Source organism: Nothobranchius furzeri, chromosome 12, assembly GCF_043380555.1.
Source record: "Nothobranchius furzeri strain GRZ-AD chromosome 12, NfurGRZ-RIMD1, whole genome shotgun sequence".
NCBI lineage: Eukaryota > Metazoa > Chordata > Actinopteri > Cyprinodontiformes > Nothobranchiidae > Nothobranchius > Nothobranchius furzeri.
The window spans coordinates 7,566,386-7,590,832 of record NC_091752.1 but is presented as its reverse complement, the minus strand read 5'-3'; the positions used below and the strand labels follow the sequence as shown (position 1 = coordinate 7,590,832).

The following is a 24,447-nucleotide window of genomic DNA, read 5'->3' as shown; positions in this document are numbered from 1 at the left end:
AAAACATTCCCACATAACAGAATAAAAAAAAGATTTAAAGATAAAAAAAACTTCCATTTACTACATAATGGTTTGGCCATGGCATCAAGTACTTTTTGATATAAAAGGATAAGAATTTAAACAGAAAAACAAAACAGACATTGACAGAGTGCATCTTTTTCATGTTTCATTTCAAGTGAAACATTAAAACACACGTAAGGTAAAACTCATTGTTTATAAAGTATTACAGGAAAATTGTCTTTCTATATATAATATGTTCAGTTATTACCACAATTAGTAATCAATTATATACCAAGAAAATAGCAGTTTTAAACACGTCCTGTTTGGTAACAGGGGAGCTGGTTATTACAGTCTTCCATGCAATTCCAAGGTGCACGTTAGCTCATATTCTCTTTTCTTGTGATTCGCATTAGCCTTTACCTCCAAGTAAAACATATCAACTCATAGTTTACATGTTTTAGGCTTGTTTGTGATGAATCATAAAAGGAGTAGTATTTTAATCATTTATTGAGATAAATACAGTTTGAATTCAGGGAATATTTCACCCAGAAACTTTCTTCTGCTTTTGGCTGCATATGTAGTTGTTGAAAAGGACTCTTGTCTAGAGTCCCACAGGGCACCTTTGTTACTTATTATGAAAGTGAAGGTGACCTTTCACCTCTGCAAACAAAAACAGCTCCTCCCTCCTGAGCTTTCAGCAGCTTCTGCATTTTGGACTTTGAGTGCATTCACACTTTAACATCAGCTTCCAGGGTTTGATCATTCCAAATTAAATATTTAAAACATGAACGTATCACCTCTCCAGGTCAGCGTGAAAAACTGGATTACAGAGAATCAGGATGATTTTCTGCCACCAGTTTGCAACAAACTCATGTGAGTGACTTGATTCTTTTATTAGCTGAGATTAACGTGGATTTCTTTCTACTAACGGGGATCTTTCATCTGTTGTGCAGTTTGAAATATTTGTAATAGTTTCGTAGCTTTTGCACAAATTTCACATGAACAGCCTTGGTCATGCCGAGGCAACATGGCTGATTTTATTTCCTCTTTTTCTCAGGCACTTTTCCCAGTTGCTCATCATGTTTGTTGGAGGTCCTAACACCAGGAAGGACTATCACATAGAAGAAGGGGAAGAGGTAAGAGACAAATATCTACTGAACTGCTTCAATCATGTTGATTTAAAGGTGAAATATGGAACATATTAATAAAAAGCTATATTATTAAAAAAGCTCCACGGGTGCTTAGAGGCGTGCAGAGTGAATGTTCAGTTTTTCCTTTAAAAGCTAAATTAAAAAAATCAATTTTTAATTTTGTCTGCACGACACTGGGTTCATGTTTACATCTAGCAGCCACTAGAGGGCATCATAGTGCTAAAAAGTCCGCTCGGCAAGGCGAGGCTGGGGCTGCGTAAAAGGGACTTGACTACCCAAGCGGCTGGTTCTGAGCCCAAAAGATGTTCTAACGGTAAATATTGTCGTAAAGTAAATGTATTAGTAGAAATTAGTCCTTACCCTGTACGATTTGTCACTGAACACGGTGCTGGCTGGTCACTTAAAGAGCGAGTAATGCCTAAATTAACTTTTTTTTTGCAGCTAACCTGTATAGATGATGGTGCTGCACACATGTGTAATCATTAGTGTGACACTTTAGTGCAACTTACTTTAAATGTAATATTTCAGCCCAAAATCTCATTTATAACTATCTTCAGGTTAAAACTCTGCTCCACATTTATGTAGAACCAGCTGTAGCTGATGGCTAAGCAGAAAAACGTGACGTCAGCAAAAAACTACGCGGCTGCACCGCACTGGTCTCCAGGTGAGGCAGCTGCACCTCCACCTGGCTCAGCCACTCACCTGCCGATGTGACACGTTAGCGCTCTGAGCCGCTCGCCACCTTGAAAAAAAAAAGCCCTCCTCCCCTTTTCATCTATTGATCCTGGTTAACAAGAAATCCTCCAGAATGCTGCAGAATCTGTGTCTGCTTTTTTCCTGAGCGGTAAGTCTTATGTGAGTGTGCTTGCGTGCACGCTCGAGGGTGCATGCGCTGGTTAACAACTCGTTTTTAGATTGAAAAACTCTGACAGCATGTGCGCGCGGGGGTGTGGGTGTGGGGGTCTACCATTGTCTCAGTGCCGCTCTCTCGATCCGCCCACGGCGACGCCTTTTTCAGAAGCGATTTTCTAACGGGAAGTGTGGAGGAAATACGTCTCCACCCAGGCCTTGACCCTCACTTTAATGTGTCAGCAGCGAACCAACACCCCCCACGGCTGGAAAATGTTTTCTATTGTTGCACTGCCACCTCTAGACACTAGATGTCGCCAGAGTTTCCGTGTTCCATATTCAACCTTTAACTTCTGTTGACCTTTTATTCCCACTTCAGTGGATTATTTATTATCTTTTCTGCATTATCAGGTCAAACTCCACCAAACTGGTTTAGGCCCAGTGTGTGGAACACTTGATGTTCTTAGTACAAAAATACAGAACCAGCTGAAATCCACGTGAAACAGGCCTTTTAGGGGTTGTACGAATTATTTTTTGTAGTTTTTAGAAAGAGAACTTTTATATTGACTATGGAAATAAACCAAACACAGTTTCCTCTAGTAAACATCTAGGAGTAGCATCTAACCCCATGTCTCCATCTGCTCTTCTCTTTAAGTAGTTGTTCTTCCAGCTGAAGGGGGACATGTGCCTGAAGGTGGTAGAAAATGGTGAACACAAGGATGTGCACATCAAAGAGGGAGAGGTGAGCTTTGAGGTTTAGGGTAAAACGGTCACTTTTACGGATTTCTAGGTCATTCTGGGTGAAACTCCAGGTGGCTGCTTTAGGTTAAGGGGTCGGTCACCTTTTCACAATGTGCCACTTTGGTTTGAAAACCACATTTAGAATTTAACCCATTTGTGCCCACATTTTTTTCAGTCTTAATGCATATCATTTTATCAGTTAAGTCCCTCTGAATCATGTTATATAATATTTTTTTCAATTATATACTGTTTTTGGGAAGAGAATGGCATATTTATGACTGGCAACTATTGTTGCCAGTGGTCACACAGCTTGTCAGTAGGTGAAATGTCACCTAATAATAGGAATAGAGAAGTAATAATAGTGTCGTTAGGGTTAGTTTTTCCTCGCACCAATGCAAACCCCCCCCCCCCCACACACACACACACATACACACCTGTAACCTCACCCATGCATCCCACAAACAGGACACTGCTCTGTTATTTTGGCGCACCTCACTGCAGCAATACCTCCCCCAATGGCTGTTCAAGGCCCAGCCCTGGTCATAACAAGGTAATAGCCTAATAGTATTGTCATAGAAATAAGAAAGGACTCAGGTTCCCCTGTATGAAATTCAAAACAAGACACAACTGTTTCCTTTATTCACATTTTTAAAACTCAAAATCACAACAAACATGTTTTTTAGAACATTTAACACATATTTATGTATATGACATAGTTCCCACACAATCCATCATTTGGTATGGATGTACTACTCAGTGTGGTGCTTTTTGAAGCACTCCACATGTAGTGGCACATCACATTTTTCGCACGCAAATGGTGTGCGTCCACCACAGTTCTTGCACCACTTGTACCTGCCACCAATGTTGCTGGATCAGTGATTCAAGCTGTCAAACCTGGTGACATCAGGTATCGCCACCGCCATTGCAGATTTTCTGCCTTGCCTACTTGGCTTTGTTCCATGGCGCTGGAGGAGGGTCTGGGCTACCAGCTTCTGGAATGAGAGGAGATCCATCTGCCCGTTTTTCCAGGACCTAAATCAATGTCAAAACATGCATATTATGCGATTACTCAATCGTCAATATCATCCCTTGTACATTGTCATGTTCCATATGTAGAATGTTCTGTAAAAGCAATATCACACTTGAGTTTGTGATGATGGATATCACCACTGGGGGGGGGGGGGGGGGGGGTTGCATAGGTGTGTGTGCTGGTTATGTAAGCTCTTGTGTGCAAAGAAAAGTGTACCCCCAGCTGCAAATCAACATCTTCATTAGCTTTTCAACTAGCTAGCTATCATTAGACTGTGAGATACAAGCTAATGTTTGCTAGCAAGAAAATGATGTATGGTAACGTATAAAAATCCTAGACACACAGGCCTTGAATACTTGTGAAGTTATTTAGCTTGGAAAGTATTCTGAGAGGACTAAAATGAGCCATTGTGCATCGTTCTAATATTTTAAATAAGTAAATTAGGAGCGATCCTGCAGAGAGTTTTCCTTTAGTTGGCGTCATGCTTTTTGCCCACTGGCAACTATTGTTGCCACTCACAGAAATAAGCTTATTAAGAAAAAATGTTTATCTTTGGTATAACTTTTGGATGGAGGGTTACGCTAGAGCAGGGGTCTGAAACCTTTCTGGTGATGAGTGCCATTTAAAATTTCATTTGAAGTCAGTGTGCCATTTCAACTGTTGCATAAAGCATACATTTAATAACACTGCATAACAAGTTACACATTATATACTGTGAAATTTTACAGTTAGATCCAGTATTGGGCAGCATAACATCTCTTTTCCACTTCATCCTAAAACTGAACTTCATAGAACTATATTTGTTGACCGGTGTTGGCAAAGGGTAGATCAGGTATTTTAAAAAACCCTGTCCATAACAAGAACATCAAAAGACATACACCACAGAAAATACAATATTTAAGGTGTCACAACAAAGATAAGAATAAACTAAACTTTGCCAAGATATGTTATTGCAAGGATAAACATGCTAATGAGATTTCTGCCCCTGCTTTGCATTTGCTAGTTCAGTTATCTGGGGTTCACACTTAGTAACTTTCAGGAGCACACAGGTCTCTGAATGTCCAGCAGTTAGACGGCTACGGGAGGCACTGAGGACACTCTTCATGTGAGAGAAAATCTGCTCACACAGATATGTAGAACCAAATACTGTCAATAAAGCCTGTGCAATGTTCTTGAGACAGTTAAACCTGTCTGGTAGTGACGTCCAGCAACTGAAAATGCAAGCTCCATGATCATGCACAGCTGTGGATTCCAGCTGCTGCCGTAGTTCTGCAAACTTTGTCCCCCACAGAGTTGAGCTTTTCAGTTCAATCAGCTGCATTTCCATGTCGTCTGTATCCAGAAAGTTAAAGAGAGACAAATCCAGCTGATTACCAAAGCTCTCTGGTCTGATCAGAAAAGAAAACATTGGTCCATACAACTGAAAGTCCTGAAAACGCGTTGCGAATTCTGTCTGGAGTCTTCGGATGCATTCCTGTATTGCTGTGGTGCTGATGCTGCACTGAGCAGACAGCTCCCTGAGGTGTTTGAAGTGGCGGAATGTGGAAGTTTCAACATCCTTGTCACGCATGTCCAAAACAGTTTGACCTGCTCCCTGCAGTTTGAGATTAAGCTCGTTCAGGTGTCCAGTTATATCTGCGAGGAAAAAAAGTTTTTCAACCCACCTCTCATCTTCAAGTTCAGGATATCTTTGCCCCTTTTCATTCAGAAATGTTTTTACCACATCAAAACAATCCACAAATCGTTCCAGAACCTTTCCACAGCTAAGCCATCTAACAGCACAGTGGAGTGGGATGTCTTTGCATGAGCTTTCCATCTCCTCGAGCAGAGACTGGAATTGGCGGTGAGTCAAAGCAGATCGCTTAACTATGAAGTTCACAATTTTTGCCACTGTGGCCATGACATCATTAAGATCTGAATTTGACATCTTGGCGCAGAGGTTTTCTTGGTGTATTATACAATGCAGTTTCATGATGGGATGGCCTATTTGTTCCTCAATTAAAGTAACAGCCCCCCTGTGTTTCCCAGCTGGTGCACCATCAGTTGTCACAGCAAAAATCTTTGCAATGTCAATGCCTCGTTCCTCAAAACGCTCCATAAAAATGTTGGCAATATCCTCACCTCGTGTTGTTTCAGGCATCGGGGTAAGGCAGAACAGTTCCTCTTGTACTGTCACATCACAGCATCTTACCATTACAGCCAAACGTGGCACATCATTGATATCAATGCTTTCATCCAAAGCCACACTAAACACCTGGGCTTCTTTCAAACCAGCTGTTTGTTGGGCTCTGACATTGTCACCCATTTCCTGGATACGTCTTTCCATAGTTCTGGCTGATGCAGGTAAGTCTTGAATCCTTGCTTTAATAGTATCTTTGTTTGGAAGCCCATCAAATAACATGTCTGAGGTACAGAGAAATGCCTCTTTAATAAAGTTACCATCAGTAAATGGCTTTCCATGTTTAGCAATACAGTGTGCAATACGAAAACTTGCTTCAGTTCCATGATGTTTAGTAGCTGTAAAAACTTTCAGAGTACTTGCTTGCTTCTCATATCTTGACACAGCACGTGCAATTGATTCAGCCTTCTCTTCCTCATCCTTGAAATCTTTTTGATGTTTCCTCTCAAAATGCCGCTTAACACTGGAGGTACGGCAAACAACACTCTCGAGGCAAAAAGCACACACAGCACGATCTCTTTGCTGCACAAAACCCCAGTCTTCTGTCCAAGTTGTCATAAAAGACCTGGAATTATCTTTTTTTGCTCGCTTAGATTCCATTTTTTACAGGGCTAATTAGCTAGAAACATCCTCACTGTACCGGCAGGTAGATTACCGTCATCAAGAAGCGGCCTGGATGTTGTCTTTTCGCTCTAATTTGGGATTTGGACCGGCGGGCCATCGCGTGGGTGTGGCGTTTTATTACTAATAATAACGCAGTTATTTCCGTCTTTCCGTTTATTTTTAACTTCCAAATATCACAGTGACTGCATCAACAACTGAGATAATCCCGAACAACAAGATAAAAACTAAAAATATCCACCCGAACCACCTCTTATGCTGTGCCACGTCTTTGTTCCGACACACAAGCACACGCGTTGCCAAGGCAACCAGCCGACAGAGCGCTTCGCCAGGCGGGAAGGCTGAGAGATCACATTTCAACTTTTTAACGCGTTTAGTGTCCAAACAAGAAAACAAAAACAATTAACAGAAAAGTCAGTCCGTTACAACACTTATTTTTCAACACATCTTCTCAGATTAATGCGCTGTGCCATCAGTTAACCCTTTGCGTGCCAACAGTGGCACGAGTGCCCAGGATTGCCGACCCCTGCATGAGTAAATTATTACAAATATATTTTGGGGCAGTTCATCAGAAATGTCTAAAAAATTACCTGTTTCCAGGATGATTTGCAGTCACCATGTCTTCAGCGGGAAGGAGCAGGAAGCAGATGATATACGATAGGAAGCACTTGGAAACAAAAATTTTTTTAAACAAAACTTTCGTCTAAGTTGTTTACTAGCAAATAAGTGGAAAATGTTGGAGTAGTAACGCTGTAATTTTTTATTGTGAGTCAAAAATGACAGTGATACATTTCGGCAACATAGTTGCCAGTGGGGCTAAACGGGTTAATCTGATTACTTTTGTCTGTATTTTCTGTTTTAGAAATAAATCTGTAAGGCAGCAAATACTTAACACGTGAAAAGTTTAATTCCCGACAGCTTGCATCCTATCTTCTTCCCTACTTGTAGATGTTTTTGCTTCCGGCTCGGGTGCCCCACTCCCCCCAGAGACAGGCCAACACTGTTGGGCTGGTGGTGGAGCGGAGGAGGCTCCTGACGGAGACAGACTGCCTCAGGTGACCTTCATCATTTGCCCTCTGTTTCCACTAAAGTAGACAATAGCAGTGAAGGTAAAACAATAAATAAATAAAAAAGAAAAAGCTATGATGCTCCTGTTCTGAGATGCAGAAGTTTGCTGGCACAGAGGTGAGCTGAAAGAAAGCCAGATTACTCATTATTATTAATGATATGCACACAACTCGCTTCTGATTGGCTACCAGAATGAATTCAGCCATGTTGCAATGTCACTATCACCAGGACACACCTCCTCACTGCAAAAAAATGCCTCCCTCTGAGTGGGCGTGAACCAGGAGGGGCGAGGCACAGATATGTGAAGACTTTCTAATCTTAGAGTTTCACCGTCTGTTTTCTATCAGAAGCTAATGCAGGGGATAGGTGTAGGAGACTATTTTCATGTTCAGCCTGCATGAAAAACTCAGAGTGACCCGTTAGAATCAGAAATAATCAGTAATGAAAATGTTTTTTGGTCAACCACAACTTTAAATGTTTATTTTGCTTTCACAAACAATGTAGTTGTTGTAAAGTTTGAGCACAAACACAAGTTTCTTTCTGTGTTCAGATACTATGTGGACAACACTACGAACATCCTGTTCGAGAGGTGGTTCTACTGCGAGAACCTCGGAACCCAACTTGTCCCAATAATCAAAGAGTAAGAAGGGCAAGAAGGCCGTGAACGGTCTGAAACACATTCTCTGCTTTCTAAAATGTGTCCATAAAACCAAGAAAATCATTTGAATGCTTTCTGCTGTTTGGTGACCGTTTGCACAGATTTATGGCATCGGAGGAATGCAGAACAGGAAAACCCAATCCCAGTGAGTTAAGCAGAACATTTGTATTTTTTTTTTGGTCTGATCTGATGTAGGTTCCCTTTTTCTACCACCTTCAGACACATGGCCCCACAGATAAACTCCGTAGTGAGGTCTTGTTTTTATTAGCTTCGCTGCCTTACTCACCTCAGACAAATCCTGAAATGGAGGCATTTGGAGTCAGTCATCCATGCCTTCATTACTTCTCGCCTGGACTACGCAAACACCCTCCTAGTTGGTGCTCCGTTCTCTGCCCTGAATCGGCTGCAGGTCGTCCAGAATGCTGCTGCCAGGTTCTTGACAAATACACACTGACGTAGCCATACTACCCCTGTCCTGGAACATCTTCACTGGCTCCCTGTCATTTTCCGAGTACAGTTTAAGTTATTGACTTTTGTCTTTAAAGCACTCAACGACCCGGCACCTCCCCATCTCTCTGACCTGCTGTCTCCTTATGTATCCACGCGCACGTTGAGGTCAGCTGACCTCCTGCTGCTTTGCACGCCCCGCACGCGATACAACTCACGGGGTGAATGAGCATTTGTACATGCTGCCCCAAAGCCGTGGAACTCGTTACCCATCATAGTTCAGCAGGCTCCATCATTGGCGGTCTTGTTTAAAGACACACTTCTACGATGTGGCTTTTAGACAGTGACTGGTTTTAGTGTTTTAATGTGTTCTTAGTATTCCTCATGTTTTATCTGCTTTTGATCGGTATTTTTATCTTCTGTTTTAGTTGCTTAGATTGGTTGTGTTTTGGTTTAGCCTGTGCAGCACTTTGGGCAGCTCCCATGCAACGTTTTAAACATGCTATATAAAAAAAATAAACTGTGGTACGGTATACTGAACAGCTGATGTTTGTCTTTATGGTTTGATACGAACAGAAGAGCTCTTCAGAGACCCTCCCTTCCAGCTGAACTCTGTGAGTGTAATGCAACCCTTCTCCTTCAAAGACTGGCTGGAGCAACAGCGCTCCCTCCTGGGCGGCGGCAGCCCCGTTAGTATGTTCGGGGACCAGTTTGAGACCGAGGTACTGGGAGCTGTGCTTTTCAGCAATAACTACTAAGTTACTTTGCTCCTTTACTGGTGTTAAAATGACTCATACTTTCTTAACTGAATGTGGTCCTTGCATTTTGTCTCTCACATGGCTGACTCAGGTAATCGTGCATGCTGTCAGGATTATTCTAACCCTTCTTGTGGCCCTGATAGGTCCTGGTGTTTGGACCGGGACTGACGGAGACATCAGTGCAGCAAACGGATGCATGGATTTGGCAAATGGTATGTAAACAAAGATCAAAGCTCCTATATTGTCTTTTATGTTTACACAAATTAGTCCCCAGAACCAGTGGCATTAAATGTAATAATCAAGACTGAGTGAGTAGACCACAGAGGATCCCCACAGGCAGGCTGTGTCAGCTACGCTCACCAAGGAGTTGATTTTAAAAGTCTGACAGCCTCCAGATTGATGGAGGAAACGCAGCTCTAAAAGCTCCTCGTGGATGACGAAGCTTGTCGCCTTCCACTCTATAGAAGGATCTCATGTCAGTTACTTATATCCAGGATTTCATGAGCCAAGCTTCAATAGGGAGGGTTGGAGCAAATATGGTATCGCTCTACCTTTGTGATCAGCTTCTTCCTCACCACAGCAGACTCTAGCAGGGCTCTCATTTCTAAAGTGAGTGAAACATTTTTTGGTTACATAGCATCTCTCATGAAAAAAGAAACAAACAAAGTGCTTCAAAAATCTATCTATCCATCCATCCATCCATCCATCCATCCATCCATCCATCCATCCATCCATCCAACCATCCATCCATCCATCCATCCATCCATCCATCCATCCATCCATCCATCCTCCAGTGTGTCCTGGGTCTCTATCTAGTTGGACGTGCCTGACACATCTCACCAAGGAGGCGTGTTCAGGGATGATTCTTAAGTGATGGAAGCAGGATTCACTCAGAGATCTGACACTGAATATCCACTGAAAACTTTAAGTCGCAAGTTATTTGGTTACTAATAGCAGATTTAGTAAAAGACACTGAAAACAAATCAGTGTGTCTCTCACGCCATCCAACACTCACTTCTTAACGTCAACTCCTCTGATTAGGGCAAAGCCTCAGCTCCAATCCCAACCCATTCTACATTATCGAGTTGAGACTCATGGCCTCAGCTTTGGAGGACCAAACTCTCAGCTCTGAACCGCCCAAGTGCACATTAGATGTCATGGCAAGAAGACGCCAACAAAACCACATCACGTTAAATGGGACGTATTTGATATAGTGCTTTATAGAGTCCTGGAACCCCCCCAAGGTGCTTTGCAACACAATCAGCCACACGCTGGTGGTGATGAGCTACACTGTAGCCAAAGCTGCCCTGGGGTACACCGACAGAGGCGAGTCTGCTGTACAGGCGCCACCGGACCCTCCGATCACCACCAGCAGGCAAGATGGGTTAGGTGTCTTGCCCAAGGACACAACGTCAGCGACAGACCGTCATCCATCTTCTGCAAAATAGCAAACATGGGATCCTGATAATACCAGACACCCTCCTGGTCGTAAACATCAGGAGTATCTCTGGTGGAGTCCTACCTGAACTGGCTTGACTTTGAGCTGAAGGTTCCACTCCATGATGACTCGTTATCACATGATATTATTTTTTATTTCCACAGTTTTGGCAGACAGCTGAGCTTTACCTTCTTATTTAGGCAGTGTTGAGGTCACAGGGAGTGGTTCAGGTGAGAACATCGAACTGTTTAAAAACATTATGGGGGTCATGACTCACCTGATCTGACCTAAAACTACAGACGTAGGAAGTTGACCCTCTTCCTATCTCGTGGTCATAGGTTGAAAGCAGGATTTTGTCCCAAGATTTCTGCAGAGAAAATCTTCTATGTTGTGCATAAGAGGCACCATGAAGGCTCAGTGTTCCTCTTTAAGAGCTGAATCTGACAACATTAAACTAAATGTCAAATGAAGCACTATGAATGGGAAAACTCCCTGTGATGTCACAACTAGCTCTCAACCTGCTGTTGTTTTTCCGTGTTTCATCAATTTCCACACAGTTCAATCCCTGGTATCTACCACTTAACCACAAACGTCTCTACGTCTCTTCCTGTGTCTGTGCAGGAGGGATCTTCACGAGTGACGATAAACCAACAGGAGTTCACGCTATCTGCTGGAGACAGTTTACTCATCACAGAGCAAAGCCAGTGAGTCAATGAAACATTTCTGCTTTTAGAAGAAAAAGAAGAAGTTTAATTTTTCTAATGTAAAAGTCAGCTTTAAAAAAAAGTTTTTTATAGGGAAAAATAATGACCACCAGTCAGTTGTAGAAATGGAATGCAGCCTTGGATCAGACTATTGAGAAACACAAAGACGAATCCATCTTTTTCTGTTCCAACATGAAGAATAATTTAGTCTGATTTAATGGTATATGATGCAGAGTTTATCCCTGCTGTGCCACAGCGTTACGCTCAGGCCAAACCTGACTTTGACAGCCTTAATGTGTTTATTATTTGTTTATTATTAAAGGTGCTATTGCATGAGCCCTGAAGCTTGTGCATTACCCTTCCACCTTAGACCAAATCTCTAATCGGCTTTTCCTCTTAGAAAAAACTTGAGGCAAGGCAGCTTTATTTATATGGAGCATTTCATACACAGAGGCAATTCAATGTGCTTTCCATTAACAAGAACATTAAAATCAATGTGACAGAGAGTGCACTAAAAATAAAAAAGAAACAACATTAAAGTTAAAAGGCAAAGTACAGCAAGTACAGTGCAGAAGGTGCAGCATGAGAACATTTACTCAAAGGCTGATGAAAACATGAACTTTGATTTAAACGTTTCTAGAGTCGGGGCACATTTGAGGTCACGAGGAAGCTGATTCCATCTGTGTGCAGCATAGTAGCTAAAAGCAGCTTCACCGTTGACTTAAACAAGTAAACTTCAGCGATTTCCATTAAAGGCGTTCTAGAGCTACTTTTTCCTGATCAGAAACTGTTCTTTGAGCCTCTGTATAACAAACAAAGCTTTGTTGGGGCTCAAAATGACCAAGGAGTCCCGAAAATGGCCAAACACAACCCCACTAAAACCCTACGATGGAAAGACTGGTGTGCCACTTGGCCTGGACATGCATGGTAAATTAGCTCCATGCTGATTGGTTGGTTTACCCCAGTGGCTCCATGATGTGAGAAACTCTGTACCGCTGCGTTCAGTATCCGGATAACTCAATACTCAATCTGTGGATCCAACTGGCATTCCAAGTACATCCTGGAACGTTACACGTGAGCTCTGAAATTCTTCTTTGCAGTAGCTTGGGCTAGTGTTGTTCTGCGGTTACCGTTACCAACATTTATGTACTTCTGACACTGAAGCAGGTTGGGGCATGCAAGTTTAAGGGGGTGTGGCTAAGTGAGCTAAAGCTCTCTCATTTCAACATTAAAAAAAGTGTTGAACACACATGCAGTGGTCTCTTGCAATCAATGCCTTGTAAGTCCTACTCTTGGATAAAAAGACACAATTTTCAGGAACTAGAAGTGAGTCCTATCACAGAAAACAGGTTTAGGAGTCTTATTTCCTGATATTTGGACATTTTGCGTCCGATTAGATAACAGCAATTCAACTCCACCACTGACTCCAACGTTGATGTTTCATCTCCACAAATAACACAAGCCTGAATGAGTTCTTCTGTGTGGTAGAGTTGCTAATGCTAATGGTTAGCTTCTACTAGCTGAGGTGTTCTCTATTGTTTTCTGGACACTAAACCAACAACAGCATTCCAAAAGCACGAGTCAAGATGTTTGAGTCCACGAATGTTTAGAGACAGTGTGACGTAGATCTGTCAGGCTTTTCTAATCTAGAGTGTAATTGTATATTTGCTGTCAGAAGTTAATGCAGGAGATAGGTGTAGGAGACTATTTTCATGTTCAGCCTTCATAAAACACCCAGAGTGACCGATCATTATCAGAAATAATAATTAATTAATGATTTTTCACCTTTAAAGTAGCCAGAGATGGGAAGTTTCCATGGCAAATCTAATAAACCACTGGCTGCAGTTTTAACATTTTTGTTCATCTAGGTTCTTTTAAAGCATCAAAACAGAAAATGTTTCCATATAAACAAAAGCTGATTATCTAATTGCTTTTTGTGCTCTATAAAAGGAAAATGGTGCCCTTTCTCGGCAACTTACATTTCTGGAGACATTTTCTAACTCCTCTACTGTGTGTGATCTCACCATGTGGGTTGCTGCAGAATCAAATGAAAGATGTCTATGGCGTTTAAAGCGTGTCACAACCCGTGCACGCGCATTGGGTCCACAGCGCGCGTGTGAACGGGACTCGCGAGCGAAAATATACATGGCAGCGCGCGTGTGAACGGGACTCGCGAGCGGAAATATACATGGCGAGAGGTCATTTGTGCACTGAGAGGGAGCAAACTGTGTCTGTGAGCGCACAAGGATGTGCACAAGTGACAAACCTGCGTGCGCGCGTTGTCAACGAGCACACGGCAGAGGAGAACGTGCGCGCGCGGCAGCCTCTGTGCGTGCTCGGCAGCCTCTCTGCGCGCTCGGTTTCTGACTCCTGCTCGCTCGGCTGTAAGGGCTTTTGGCACTCTGGAGGCGTGGCCTGTGGCAGATCTTCTCTGTCCTCTGATTGGTTAGTTTACCCCGCACTTTACCCTCTATCTATATAAAAAAGTCTAATATTCAGTAGTTGCTGGCATAGCTCAGCTGGGAGAGCAGGTGACTCTCGGCCCGGAGGATCCAGGTTTGAGTCCGGGCAAGGAAAATGCAGTAGACGTCATGTTAATTTTTCTTAATTTCAGGTATTTTACAGTTGTGACCGTTCAACTGTCATTAAACGTCCGAATGTTTGCTGGGCAGTGTTTTAAAAAGTGCACATAAGCTAGATGGTTTTAACCATATAAAATTACATTTTTGGTGATACTGGAAAAATACATACTGAAATAAAACTACTGGTTGAAAACTTTATGACTGTGGTTGTACAATATATGACTCACTAATACACTGCAAACTCCCTTAGAGTGGGGCTTCCAGAGAGAGAGAGAGAGAGAGAGAGAGAGAGAGAGAGAGAGAGAGAGAGAGAGAGAGAGAGAGAGAGAAGTTCTTGCCTCATTAATGAATTGTTTATTTTTTTCAGTATTTAATTGACAAGTTATCCTTTCAAATAATTAATTGATGAGTTACATAATTGTCCATTTAGAATTGTTGAATGGACTGAGTAAAGTTTGGTGCACTTTATATATTTCAAAACATGTTTTTTTAATGATGCATATAAATAATTTAAATGTTAATTTAATGAAATATTTCTATTTTTTCATTACCTCACCCTTGTTTTGACAAAAACGGAACCTTGCTGGATAATATCACAGAGAAACTATTTGTTCACAGTACATGGCTCAGTGAGGATCTGTATACCAAAGGAGGAGATGCTCAGAAATCTGTCTGCAGATTGTTACAACCCAGACTGGAAGTGGTGGGCTGTAATAAGAAAGGAGACCAAACAGAGGAGTGGGGGTTCAACAACTGATTTATTTAACAAAAGTAAGGATTTACTAAAGCAAGTTAGTGAACAGAAAATGGCCAGTGAGGACTCTCCACCACACAGGAGAGACCCAGTGAAAGCAGAAAAACAGTAGGCTTTGTAGGCAGCACCACACCCTGAGCCCAGGTGCCTCCAAGGCTGCTTAACGAGCTGCCTACAACAGAAGAAAAACACAATTAAACACAAATGAAAACCCAATGAGACGGTGGGGGCATCACAACACGTTCAGGACTACCCAAACACCAGTAATTCTTGACTGCACTGATCTGCTTTAGTAAATCCTTACTTTGGTTAAATAAATCAGTTGTTGAACCCCCACTCCTCTGTTTGGTCTCCTTTCTTATTACAGCCCACCACTTCCAGTCTGGGTTGTAACAATCTGCAGACAGATTTCTGAGCATCTCCTCCTTTGGTATACAGATCCTCTTTGAGCCATGTACTGTGAACAAATAGTTTCTCCGTGATATTATCCAGCAAGGTCTTGTTTTTGTCAAAACAAGGGTGAGGTAATGAAAAAATAGAAATATTTCAATAAATTAACATTAAAATTATTTATATGCATAATAAAAAAAACATGTTTTGAAATATATAAAGTGCACCAAACTTGACTCAGTCCATTCAACAATTCTAAATGGACAATTATGTAACTCATCAATTAATTATTTGAAAGGATAATTTGTCAATTAAATGCTGAAAAAAATAAACAATACATTAATGAGGCAAGAACTTTTTAAACTTGAACATACCTACACCCACAAGTCTATTTTTACCTGGTTTAAACTATCTAGCTTATGTGCACTTTTTAAAACACTGCCCAGCAAACATTCGGACATTTAATGACAGTTGAACGGTCACAACTGTAAAATAATATCACAGGAATTAGGAAAGAATAATATGACATCAACTCTATGTTACTTGGCCAGACTCGACCCTGGATCCTCCAGAGTGAGAGTCACCCGCTCTCCCAGCTGAGCTATGCCAGCAACTGCAGATTATCAGATTTTTTTATATAGATAGCTAGAGAGTAAAGTGCGGGGTAAACTAACCAATCAGAGGATAGGGAAGATCTGCCACAGGCCACGCCTCCAGAGTGCCAAAACTCCTCACACAGCCGAGCGAGCGGAATTAGGAACCGAGCGCGCAGAGGCTGCCGAGCGCGCAGAGAGGCTGCCGCTCGCGCACGTTTTCCTCTGCCGTGTGCTCGTTGGCAACGCGCGCACGCAGGTTTGTCACTTGTGCACATCCTTGTGTGTTCACAGACACAGTTTGCTCCCTCTCAGTGCACAAATGACCTCTCGCCATGTATATTTTCGTTCGCGAGTCCCGTTCACGCGCTCGCTGCCATGTATATTTTCGCTCGCGAGTCCCGTTCACACGCGCGCTGTGGACCCAATGCGCGTGCACGGGTTGTGACACGGGTCTGACGCGATAGATGTCAAGGAAATGGTTTCACAAGGAAGTTTTGTTTTAATTGTTCTAAAGAAGCCATACTTATTCCTTGTTGAAAACTATTCCTAACTTACATGGATTTTATTTTACTTTTGTGAATAATCCAGCATTTTGCAAACTTTTTCTGTGTTTTCAGTCTTTAAGGAAAACTCTTATTTATAAATGGTATTATAACTCTACCCAGACTGCTGAGAAGAAATTACACTTTTCTAAAACAACTAATATCTTTTCTTCTTAGCTGCAGACAGTTTTTATAGTTACTAATTTCAAGATTTTCATTATTATATACTAGGGATGCACCGATATCAATACCTTTATCGGTATCGGTAAAAGGTAACCGATACCAATGCAGTTGCCTGAAAGCGGCTTCACTATAACTTGTCATTTCTGTTCACCTAATATTTTAGTTTTGTGATCATTTCTATTCATATATTTTAGTTTTTATCCACCTCACAGTCTTTTCCTGTTGAAGGCAGAGAAGAAAATAAAACCTGTATTCCAATTCATAGCATTTTTTTTGTGTGGTAGAAGCATCGGCATCGGTAATCGGTATCAGTGACTACTCGGTTTGGAAAAAAGTGGTATCGTTGCATCCCAATTATATACAAAACTGTACAGAAAGGCTTAGATTTGACAAAAGACATAACAAGTTTTGTTTTCACAGTTTTGAGTAATTTCTTTGTTGTTGTTTTTCCGTGCAGGTACCAGTGGGAGAGAAATCAGGGGACTGTTGCCTTGTTTGTTGTTCAAAACCCGGAGCGGAAGAAACCCTGATCACCAACTGTGGAAAATACAAACTCAATAGACACAAAGAACAGTTTCAACCTGATTAAATGTGTGTAAATGATCTAAATCTTCTAACTGCATTTTTGGTTCTTTTTAAAAACACAGAAAAGGTTTCTTTTTTACCTTGCTGACAGTTTCGTTTGCCGGCTGTAAACTAGATCTAAATCTCAACACAATGTATGAAGTGAATTAATATAGTTGCTAGTACATCAATAAAATTGAGTGTGTTCCCACAGTAGTGAAATAAATTGAACAGCCGCCTCCAACCAGAGAATGCTGTCGTTGTGTCGTTTGGTAAGATACTTAACCCCCGTTTACTGCTGGTGGTGGTCGGAGGGACCGGTGGCGCCTGTGTTCGGCAGCCTCACCTCTGTCAGTGCGCCCCAGGGCAGCTGTGGCTACATTGTAGCTCGTCACCACCAGCGTGTGAATGTGTAGATGACTGATCGTGTTGTGAAGCGCCTTGGGGGGTCGTAGAACCCTAAGAAGGCGCTGGACAAATACACGCCATTTAGCATTTCAGTTCATTCCCAGATCAGTGGTGTCCTCGTGGGTCACCATCCTGCATGTTCTATAGGTTCCTCTCTTTCACACCTGATTTTAATAATGAAGTAATTTACAGGCAGAGCTTGATGACCTGCTGAACACGTAACTCAACTCCTGAATCCTTTATGTTGGAGCAGGAAGAAACGACAGTAAAAGATGGTGGATGGGAGCCCTGGGGCCTTAGAATCATCAGTCCTCCATGGATGCAACCCAGTTATTCCAGTTCCTCAGTTTAACTTGAACTTCTGTCAGTGAACAAAGCCTAAAACATTATTTCTTCTTTTGTTCTTCTCTATTGACTATTTTATACACCTACAGAAACAGAAACTAAATAATCGTGTATGTATATTAAAATTCAATTCAATTCAAGTTTATTTATATAGCGCCAAATCACGACAAAAATCGTCTCAAGGCTCTTCACATAATAAACATTCCAATTCAGGTCAGTTCATTAAGCCAATCAGAAATAATGTTTCCTATATAAGGAACCCAGCAAATTGCATCAAGTCACTGACTAGTGTCAGAGACTATACAGCAATCCTCATACCAAGCAAGCATAAAGCGACAGTGGAGAGGAAAACTCCCTTTTAACAGGAAGAAACCTCCAGAGAATCCTGGCTCAGTATAAGCAGCCATCCTCCACGACTCACTGGGGATCAAGAAGACAGAGCAGACACACACACACACACACACACACACACACACACAAACACACACACACACGCACACACACGCACGCACACACACACGCACGCACACGGACAAGTAATGTGTCTACAGTTATATTGTGATGTCTTAGTAAATATTCTATTTGGTGAAAGATAAACTTTATTGTATTTATCCTAGTGGATCTATAATTAAACGGATAAACTAGTAGTAGCACATCAAAAGTCAAGCAAAGCAGACAGAGGACGAGCAGACAGTAGACATCCTGTCAACATTGCACCTAAGCTACCAAACTGCTAGGCAGACCCATTTTCAGTGGTTTTATTATCACTATCTTGTTTCAACAAGCCCTTACAAAGCCAGCTTTCAAAAAAATCTGACATCTTATGACCGTGGATCATTTCCACTTAGCGTTCAGCTCAGCACACTTCATCTCTCTACTGAACGCATTTTCCTATCGCTGCCTGCTGGTGAGTACAGCCTGTAATGCTTCATATCTATAATTTAACGTATATTTAGCATATTTTTACGTATTCAGACTTTAAAAAGTTGTCATGCATCATACCAGCGCAACACAAACACTGAGCTGCAGACGGGTGCTGGAAGATAAACGTGGAAACTTTTATAGAATTCTTATTGTAAAATTCTCTGTTTTCTTTAGGTTTTGCTAGTTTGTACAGAACAAAAGAACAAACTGTATGTCGTGCCACCACCATAACACTAAAGAAAATCAAAAGATTTGTGGTCTGCATTCCTAAATCACACCTCTCTCAAAGCTTTCCCCCTTTCTCTTGTTTCCTCATACTTTAGGCTGCTGTCTGTTTTTTTATTTTTCACACCCATGCACACATAAAACCACAAATACCTTAAATAATACACCCGTAATCACACAATGTGGTTTATCTACACCTTAAAATATTATGAGTGACCATAATTTCCTTTATGTTCAAAATCAGATAAAGAGGAGATGGTGGATCACTAACGAAGCTAGCTGTGAACCAAACTAAAATTCTTATAAAATGACATTTCCTCTCTGGTGTTCCACCCTCAACAAGCAACTCTAATGACTGTTTCTTCTTTTCTTTTAGTAACACAAACGTTGTGTCACGCCCTGTCCTGTCTACTCTTAGGTTTTGTCTGTTCTCCGTTAATTGCTCCCACCTGCCTCTTGTTTCCCAATCACCATAGCTCCCGCTCCTCTTGTATTTAAACCCCTTCTGTTCTGTGTTCCCTGTCGTGTCATTGTTTCAGTGTTCCAGCGTGTGACTAATAAATCAATGTTAGAAGTTCTCACCTGCCTGCCTGTTTTCCTCCCCGCGTGTGGATCCTTGCCTCACCTCAGCTCACCTCGCCACACGCTCGTGACAGAATGACACGACCACCTGAAGGGTCCAGCGGGGAGATCCTCCCATGGAAGTATTTATTCCAGTTCTTCTCCGCCGACTATCGACCGGCTTCTCCTTCCCCAGCTCCAGCTCCGCCTCGCCGCAGACGGCGTCCCCGACCTTCTGCCTCGGCGTTCCTCGCCGCCCTTCCGGAACCGGACGGGACGTTGGAGGGAGAGATGCTCCGGGATCGCTCCAGCTTCGAGGGCACGAGGCTGGCTTTCTGCTCCCCCGGGGTTGGTCCACGGCGTGGGGAGAGACGCCGGAATCCACCGCAGCCCTGCGCTTCAGGACGGAGCTGCGAGCCCACCGCTGGCCGTGCTCGGCGAGCCAGTTCGGACACGCCCCCGGTTAGACCAGCTGTCCCGTCTCCGGCCGAATCGGCGTCTGCAGGAGGAGGAGCTGCGCTCGCAGCCCTGTGGGCGGAGCACGCCAGTCTACAGGTTGAAACAGCCCAGGTTCGTCAGACCATCGAACTCCAAGTCCTCCAGCTAGATGATCTGCTCGCTGAACTCCGCGGGCTCCAGCTGGACGATCTGCTCGCTGAGCTCCAGCTGGACCACCTGCTCGCTGAGCTCCAGCTGGACGAACTGTTCGCGGCTCCGGCTGAACCAGCTGTCCCGCCTCCGGTCCACTCGGCTCCTCTGTCATCTGTGGGAGGTGGAGCCACACCCACAGTCCAGCCAACTGAACTGGCCAGTCAACGGGCTGAGCTGGTCCGGCTTCAACAGAGCGCCCATTCTAATCAGCTCCGACTCGACGCTCTGCGCTCCCTGTCTTCAGCACTAGCACTGCTCGTTCACTCAAGGCCTGTTCCAGGGGGGGTCCAGAAGCAGACGGTGCAGGCCCAGAAGCAGACGGTTCCGGTTCCGGCCCAGAAGCAGACAATGCGGGCCCAGAAGCAGACGGTACCAGCCCAGAAGCAGATGGGTCTGGTGCAGGCCCAGAAGCAGACGTTACCAGCCCAGAGGTCAGCGGTTCGGGGACCGGCGGTCCAGAAGCCAGAGGACCAGAAGCGGATGAAAGTCAACACCGCCTCCATTCCAAGGGTCGACGCCTCCATTCCAAGGGTCGACGCTTCCATTCCAAGGGTCGACGCCTCCATTCCAAGGGTCGACGCCTCCATTCCAAGGGTCGACGCCTCCATTCCAAGGGTCGACGCCTCCATTCCAAGGGTCGACGCCTCCATTCCAAGGGTCGTCGCCTCCATTCCAAGGGTCGTCGCCTCCATTCCAAGGGTCGTCGCCTCCATTCCAAGGGTCGACGCCTCCATTCCAAGGGTCGACGCCTCCATTCTAAGGGTCGACGCCTCCATTCCAAGGGTCGACGCCTCCATTCCAAGGGTCGACGCCTCCACTCCTGAAGTTGGCTCGTCTGATGACGTCGCCGCCTCCACTCCTGAAGTTGGCTCGTCTGATGACGTCGCCGCCTCCACTCCTGAAGTTGGCTCGTCTGATGACGTCGCCGCCTCCACTCCTGAAGTTGGCTCGTCTGATGACGTCGCCGCCTCCACTCCTGAAGTTGGCTCGTCTGATGACGTCGCCGCCTCCACTCCTGAAGTCGGCTCGTCCGATGACGTCGCCGCCTCCACTCCTGAGGTCGGCTCGTCCGATGACGTCGCCGCCTCCACTCCTGAGGTCGGCTCGTCCGATGACGTCGCCGCCTCCACTCCTGAGGTCGGCTCGTCCGATGACGTCGCCGCCTCCACTCCTGAGGTCGGCTCGTCCGATGACGTCGCCGCCTCCACTCCTGAGGTCGGCTCGTCCGATGACGTCGCCGCCTCCACTCCTGAAGTCGGCTCGTCCGATGACGTCGCCGCCTCCACTCCTGAAGTCGGCTCGTCCGATGACGTCGCCGCCTCCACTCCTGAAGTCGGCTCGTCCGATGACGTCGCGTCTGGTCTGACGTCTCCTCCGTGTCCGGTTCTGATGGTGACTCTGAAGGTCGCTCCGGTCCAGCCTGCAGGGACTTTGTCGCCGGTCCTGCCTGTGTCCCCGGCCCAGCCTGCAGGGCTCCTCTACCGCAGGCGCCGCCCTCCCAGGGCCCGTCGCCTCCTCTTCTGCCCCAGGCGCAGGCCCCCAAGGGTCCGTCCCCATCTCCTCATCTGCCCCTGGCACAGGCCTCCAAGGGCCTGTCCTCGCCTCCTCATCTGCCCCAGGCGCCGGCCTCCAAGGGACTGTCGCCTCCTCATCTGCCCCAGACGCAGGCCCCCTAGGGTTCGTCCTCGTCTCCTCATCTGCCCCAGGCACCGGCCTCCAAGGGCCCGTCGCCTCCTCATCTGCCCCAGGCGCCGGCCTCCAAGGGCCCGTCGCCTCCTCATCTGCAGCAGGCGCCGGCCTCCAAGGGCCCGTCGCCTCCTCATCTGCAGCAGGCGCCGACCTCCAAGGGCCCGTTGCCTCCTCATCTGCAGCAGGCGCCGGCCTCCAAGGGCCCGTCGCCTCCTCATCTGCAGCAGGCGCCGACCTCCAAGGGCCCGTTGCCTCCTCATCTGCAGCAGGCGCAGGCCTCCTGAATCTGCTGATCCCTGCCGCCTCTCCTGTGGTCCCTCGGTTCCTCTGGGCCCTCCCTCCGGGTCCCCCTCCTCCCGCCCTGCTCCTTGTTCCTGTGGGCGTCTGGGATCCGCCCTTTGAGGGGGGGGGGGGGGGGTACTGTCACGCCCTGTCCTGTCTACTCTTAGGTTTTGTCTGTTCTCCGTTAATTGCTCCCACCTGCCTCTTGTTTCCCAATCACCATAGCTCCCGCTCCTCTTGTATTTAAACCCCTTCTGTTCTGTGTTCCCTGTCGTGTCATTGTTTCAGTGTTCCAGCGTGTGACTAATAAATCAATGTTAGAAGTTCTCACCTGCCTGCCTGTTTTCCTCCCCGCGTGTGGATCCTTGCCTCACCTCAGCTCACCTCGCCACACGCTCGTGACACGTTGTCGTTTAAAGATGTTCCCACTTTCTGCCGTCGTGTCATTTATCAACGTTTGTCTTACTATGTCATGTTTCTGTGTCCCCTTGGTCCCCAGCCCCCTCCTGTTCTTGCTCAGGTTCTCCTCATGTGTCTTCCCTTGTCTCCTCCTAGTCACTCACCTATAGTCCGTGGTTTGTATTAGTCCTCCTCACCCTGCTAGTCATTAATGGTTTATCTTTTTGCCCTTAGTCTTTAAGTGTAGTTATTTAGCGCTTTTGAGATTATGGTTTATCTTCCCCCTGCTTTAGTTCTTCCCCCCATTTAGTTATATTAATGGCACCTGTCTTCCCTCCAGACCTCACTCCTCACACCTGTTCCCCTGATTGCCTCCCTCTTTGTTCAAAGCCCTGTCTTGTCCCTCAGTGTTTGTTGGTTCCCCTCTCGAGTATTTCCGAGTCTGCGCTCATTTGAGCTTTTGTTTATTTTTTGAGCATTCAGTTAGCTTTTGAGAACTTAATCTTATTTTTGTGCTTTGGATTTTTTTCACATCCTCCTTAATAAAGGAATTATTTTCTTAAGACTTCTCCTGCCTTGAGTCGTTCTGCGGATTTCTGCATGTTGGGTCCAACGTGATACGCTAAGAGAAAAGGATGAACATTAGTTTACAGCAAAGCAAAAATGAACTGCTTTAATAAATGAAATCTAATGAAGTAAGGTAAGTTTGTTTATAAAGCACCTTTCTAGATAAAGATCACAAACAAGGGGAGGGATGCACAGAGCTATGGTAACGAACAGACTACAGGGCGATAATAACATGATAATAACATAACAGCAGACTCTTTCAGTTATGAAATGAGCCATAAAACAATGATTTCACTGAGAAACCGGTTACAATGAGGAAATGCACAAACGCCGATGCCTGAAGGGAGAAAACCAAAACTGATTATTATGAGTAGCTAAATCCTAGCTGTGAGCAAACATCTGCCTGTTTGAAAACAATAAATGTTCTCGTTCATATTTTGTTTGTGGCTGGAATTAGGAGTGTGTAGGTGAGTTGTGGGTTCCACTCCAAGCTGGGACCTTTCTGCTTGGAGGTTCTCCGACGCTTGTGTGGGTTTCTTTGGTTTCCTCCCACAGACCAAAACCCTGCACGTTGAATGCTGCTGTTGTGTCTTTGGGCAAGACACTTGTGTCTGCCTGCTAGTGGTGGTCAGAGGGGCTGGTGGTGCCAGCGTTCAGCCGGCCTCGCCTGTCAGGGCGCCCCAGGGCAGCTGTAGCTACATCGTAGCTCATCCCCATCAGCGTGTGAATGGGTGAATGACTGATCTGATTGTGTTGTTTTGCGGCTCGGGGGGTTGTAGAACCCTAAAGCTTGGTTTATGCTTGACGCATTCACTTTCCGCGCGATGATGCGGCTCGCAGATGGAACGCGCTTCACAACTCGCAGCGTTTATGGTTTGTGCGGCTCGTCTCTGCGGTGAGCCAATATCCTCCCAAACTGTAGGGGGCAGCATGGAGCTCTATGGCATGCATCCAACACTACACCATAGTAGAAGTAGAAATTAGTGTTTACAACACGGCATTCCAGCATTTTTAACAGCGTCCTCGTCTTTTCCGACAGTGCGAGCTATTTCTCTCCAAGAATTATTAACAACATGTTGATCACGGTGATCTCTGAGAGCTGAATCATACAAATGTCTGTATTTACGAACCTCTGCCATAC

The 24,447-nt window shown here is 44.8% G+C and overlaps 1 protein-coding gene across 2 annotated transcripts; it reads left to right on the top strand.

The window, feature by feature from the left end:
- Positions 1 to 693: 693 nt before the first annotated feature.
- On the top strand, positions 694 to 17,468 carry haao (3-hydroxyanthranilate 3,4-dioxygenase). Of its 2 annotated transcripts, none has more exons than XM_054749926.2 (10): positions 694 to 873; positions 1,058 to 1,136; positions 2,659 to 2,742; positions 7,520 to 7,626; positions 8,190 to 8,279; positions 8,399 to 8,442; positions 9,324 to 9,466; positions 9,646 to 9,714; positions 11,562 to 11,644; positions 17,149 to 17,468. In XM_054749926.2, exons 1-10 carry the CDS (start codon positions 785 to 787, stop codon positions 17,219 to 17,221), a joined length of 861 nt encoding a protein of 286 aa, XP_054605901.2. In that variant the 5' UTR covers positions 694 to 784; the 3' UTR covers positions 17,222 to 17,468. The 2 variants fall into 2 exon arrangements, with proteins under 2 accessions (XP_054605901.2, XP_015799584.3); XM_015944098.3 differs by having other exon boundaries at positions 696 to 873; positions 9,321 to 9,466.
- Positions 17,469 to 24,447: the final 6,979 nt, after the last annotated feature.

Excerpts from the sequence above, each read along its gene's own strand:
- haao (XM_015944098.3), top strand. The coding sequence starts at position 785 with ATGAACGTATCACCTCTCCAGGTCAGCGTGAAAAACTGGATTACAGAG. Across the intron at positions 8,280-8,398 it reads CTTGTCCCAATAATCAAAGA|ATTTATGGCATCGGAGGAAT; the intron begins GTAAGAAGGGCA and ends CCGTTTGCACAG. Across the intron at positions 9,467-9,645 it reads GGGACCAGTTTGAGACCGAG|GTCCTGGTGTTTGGACCGGG; the intron begins GTACTGGGAGCT and ends TGGCCCTGATAG.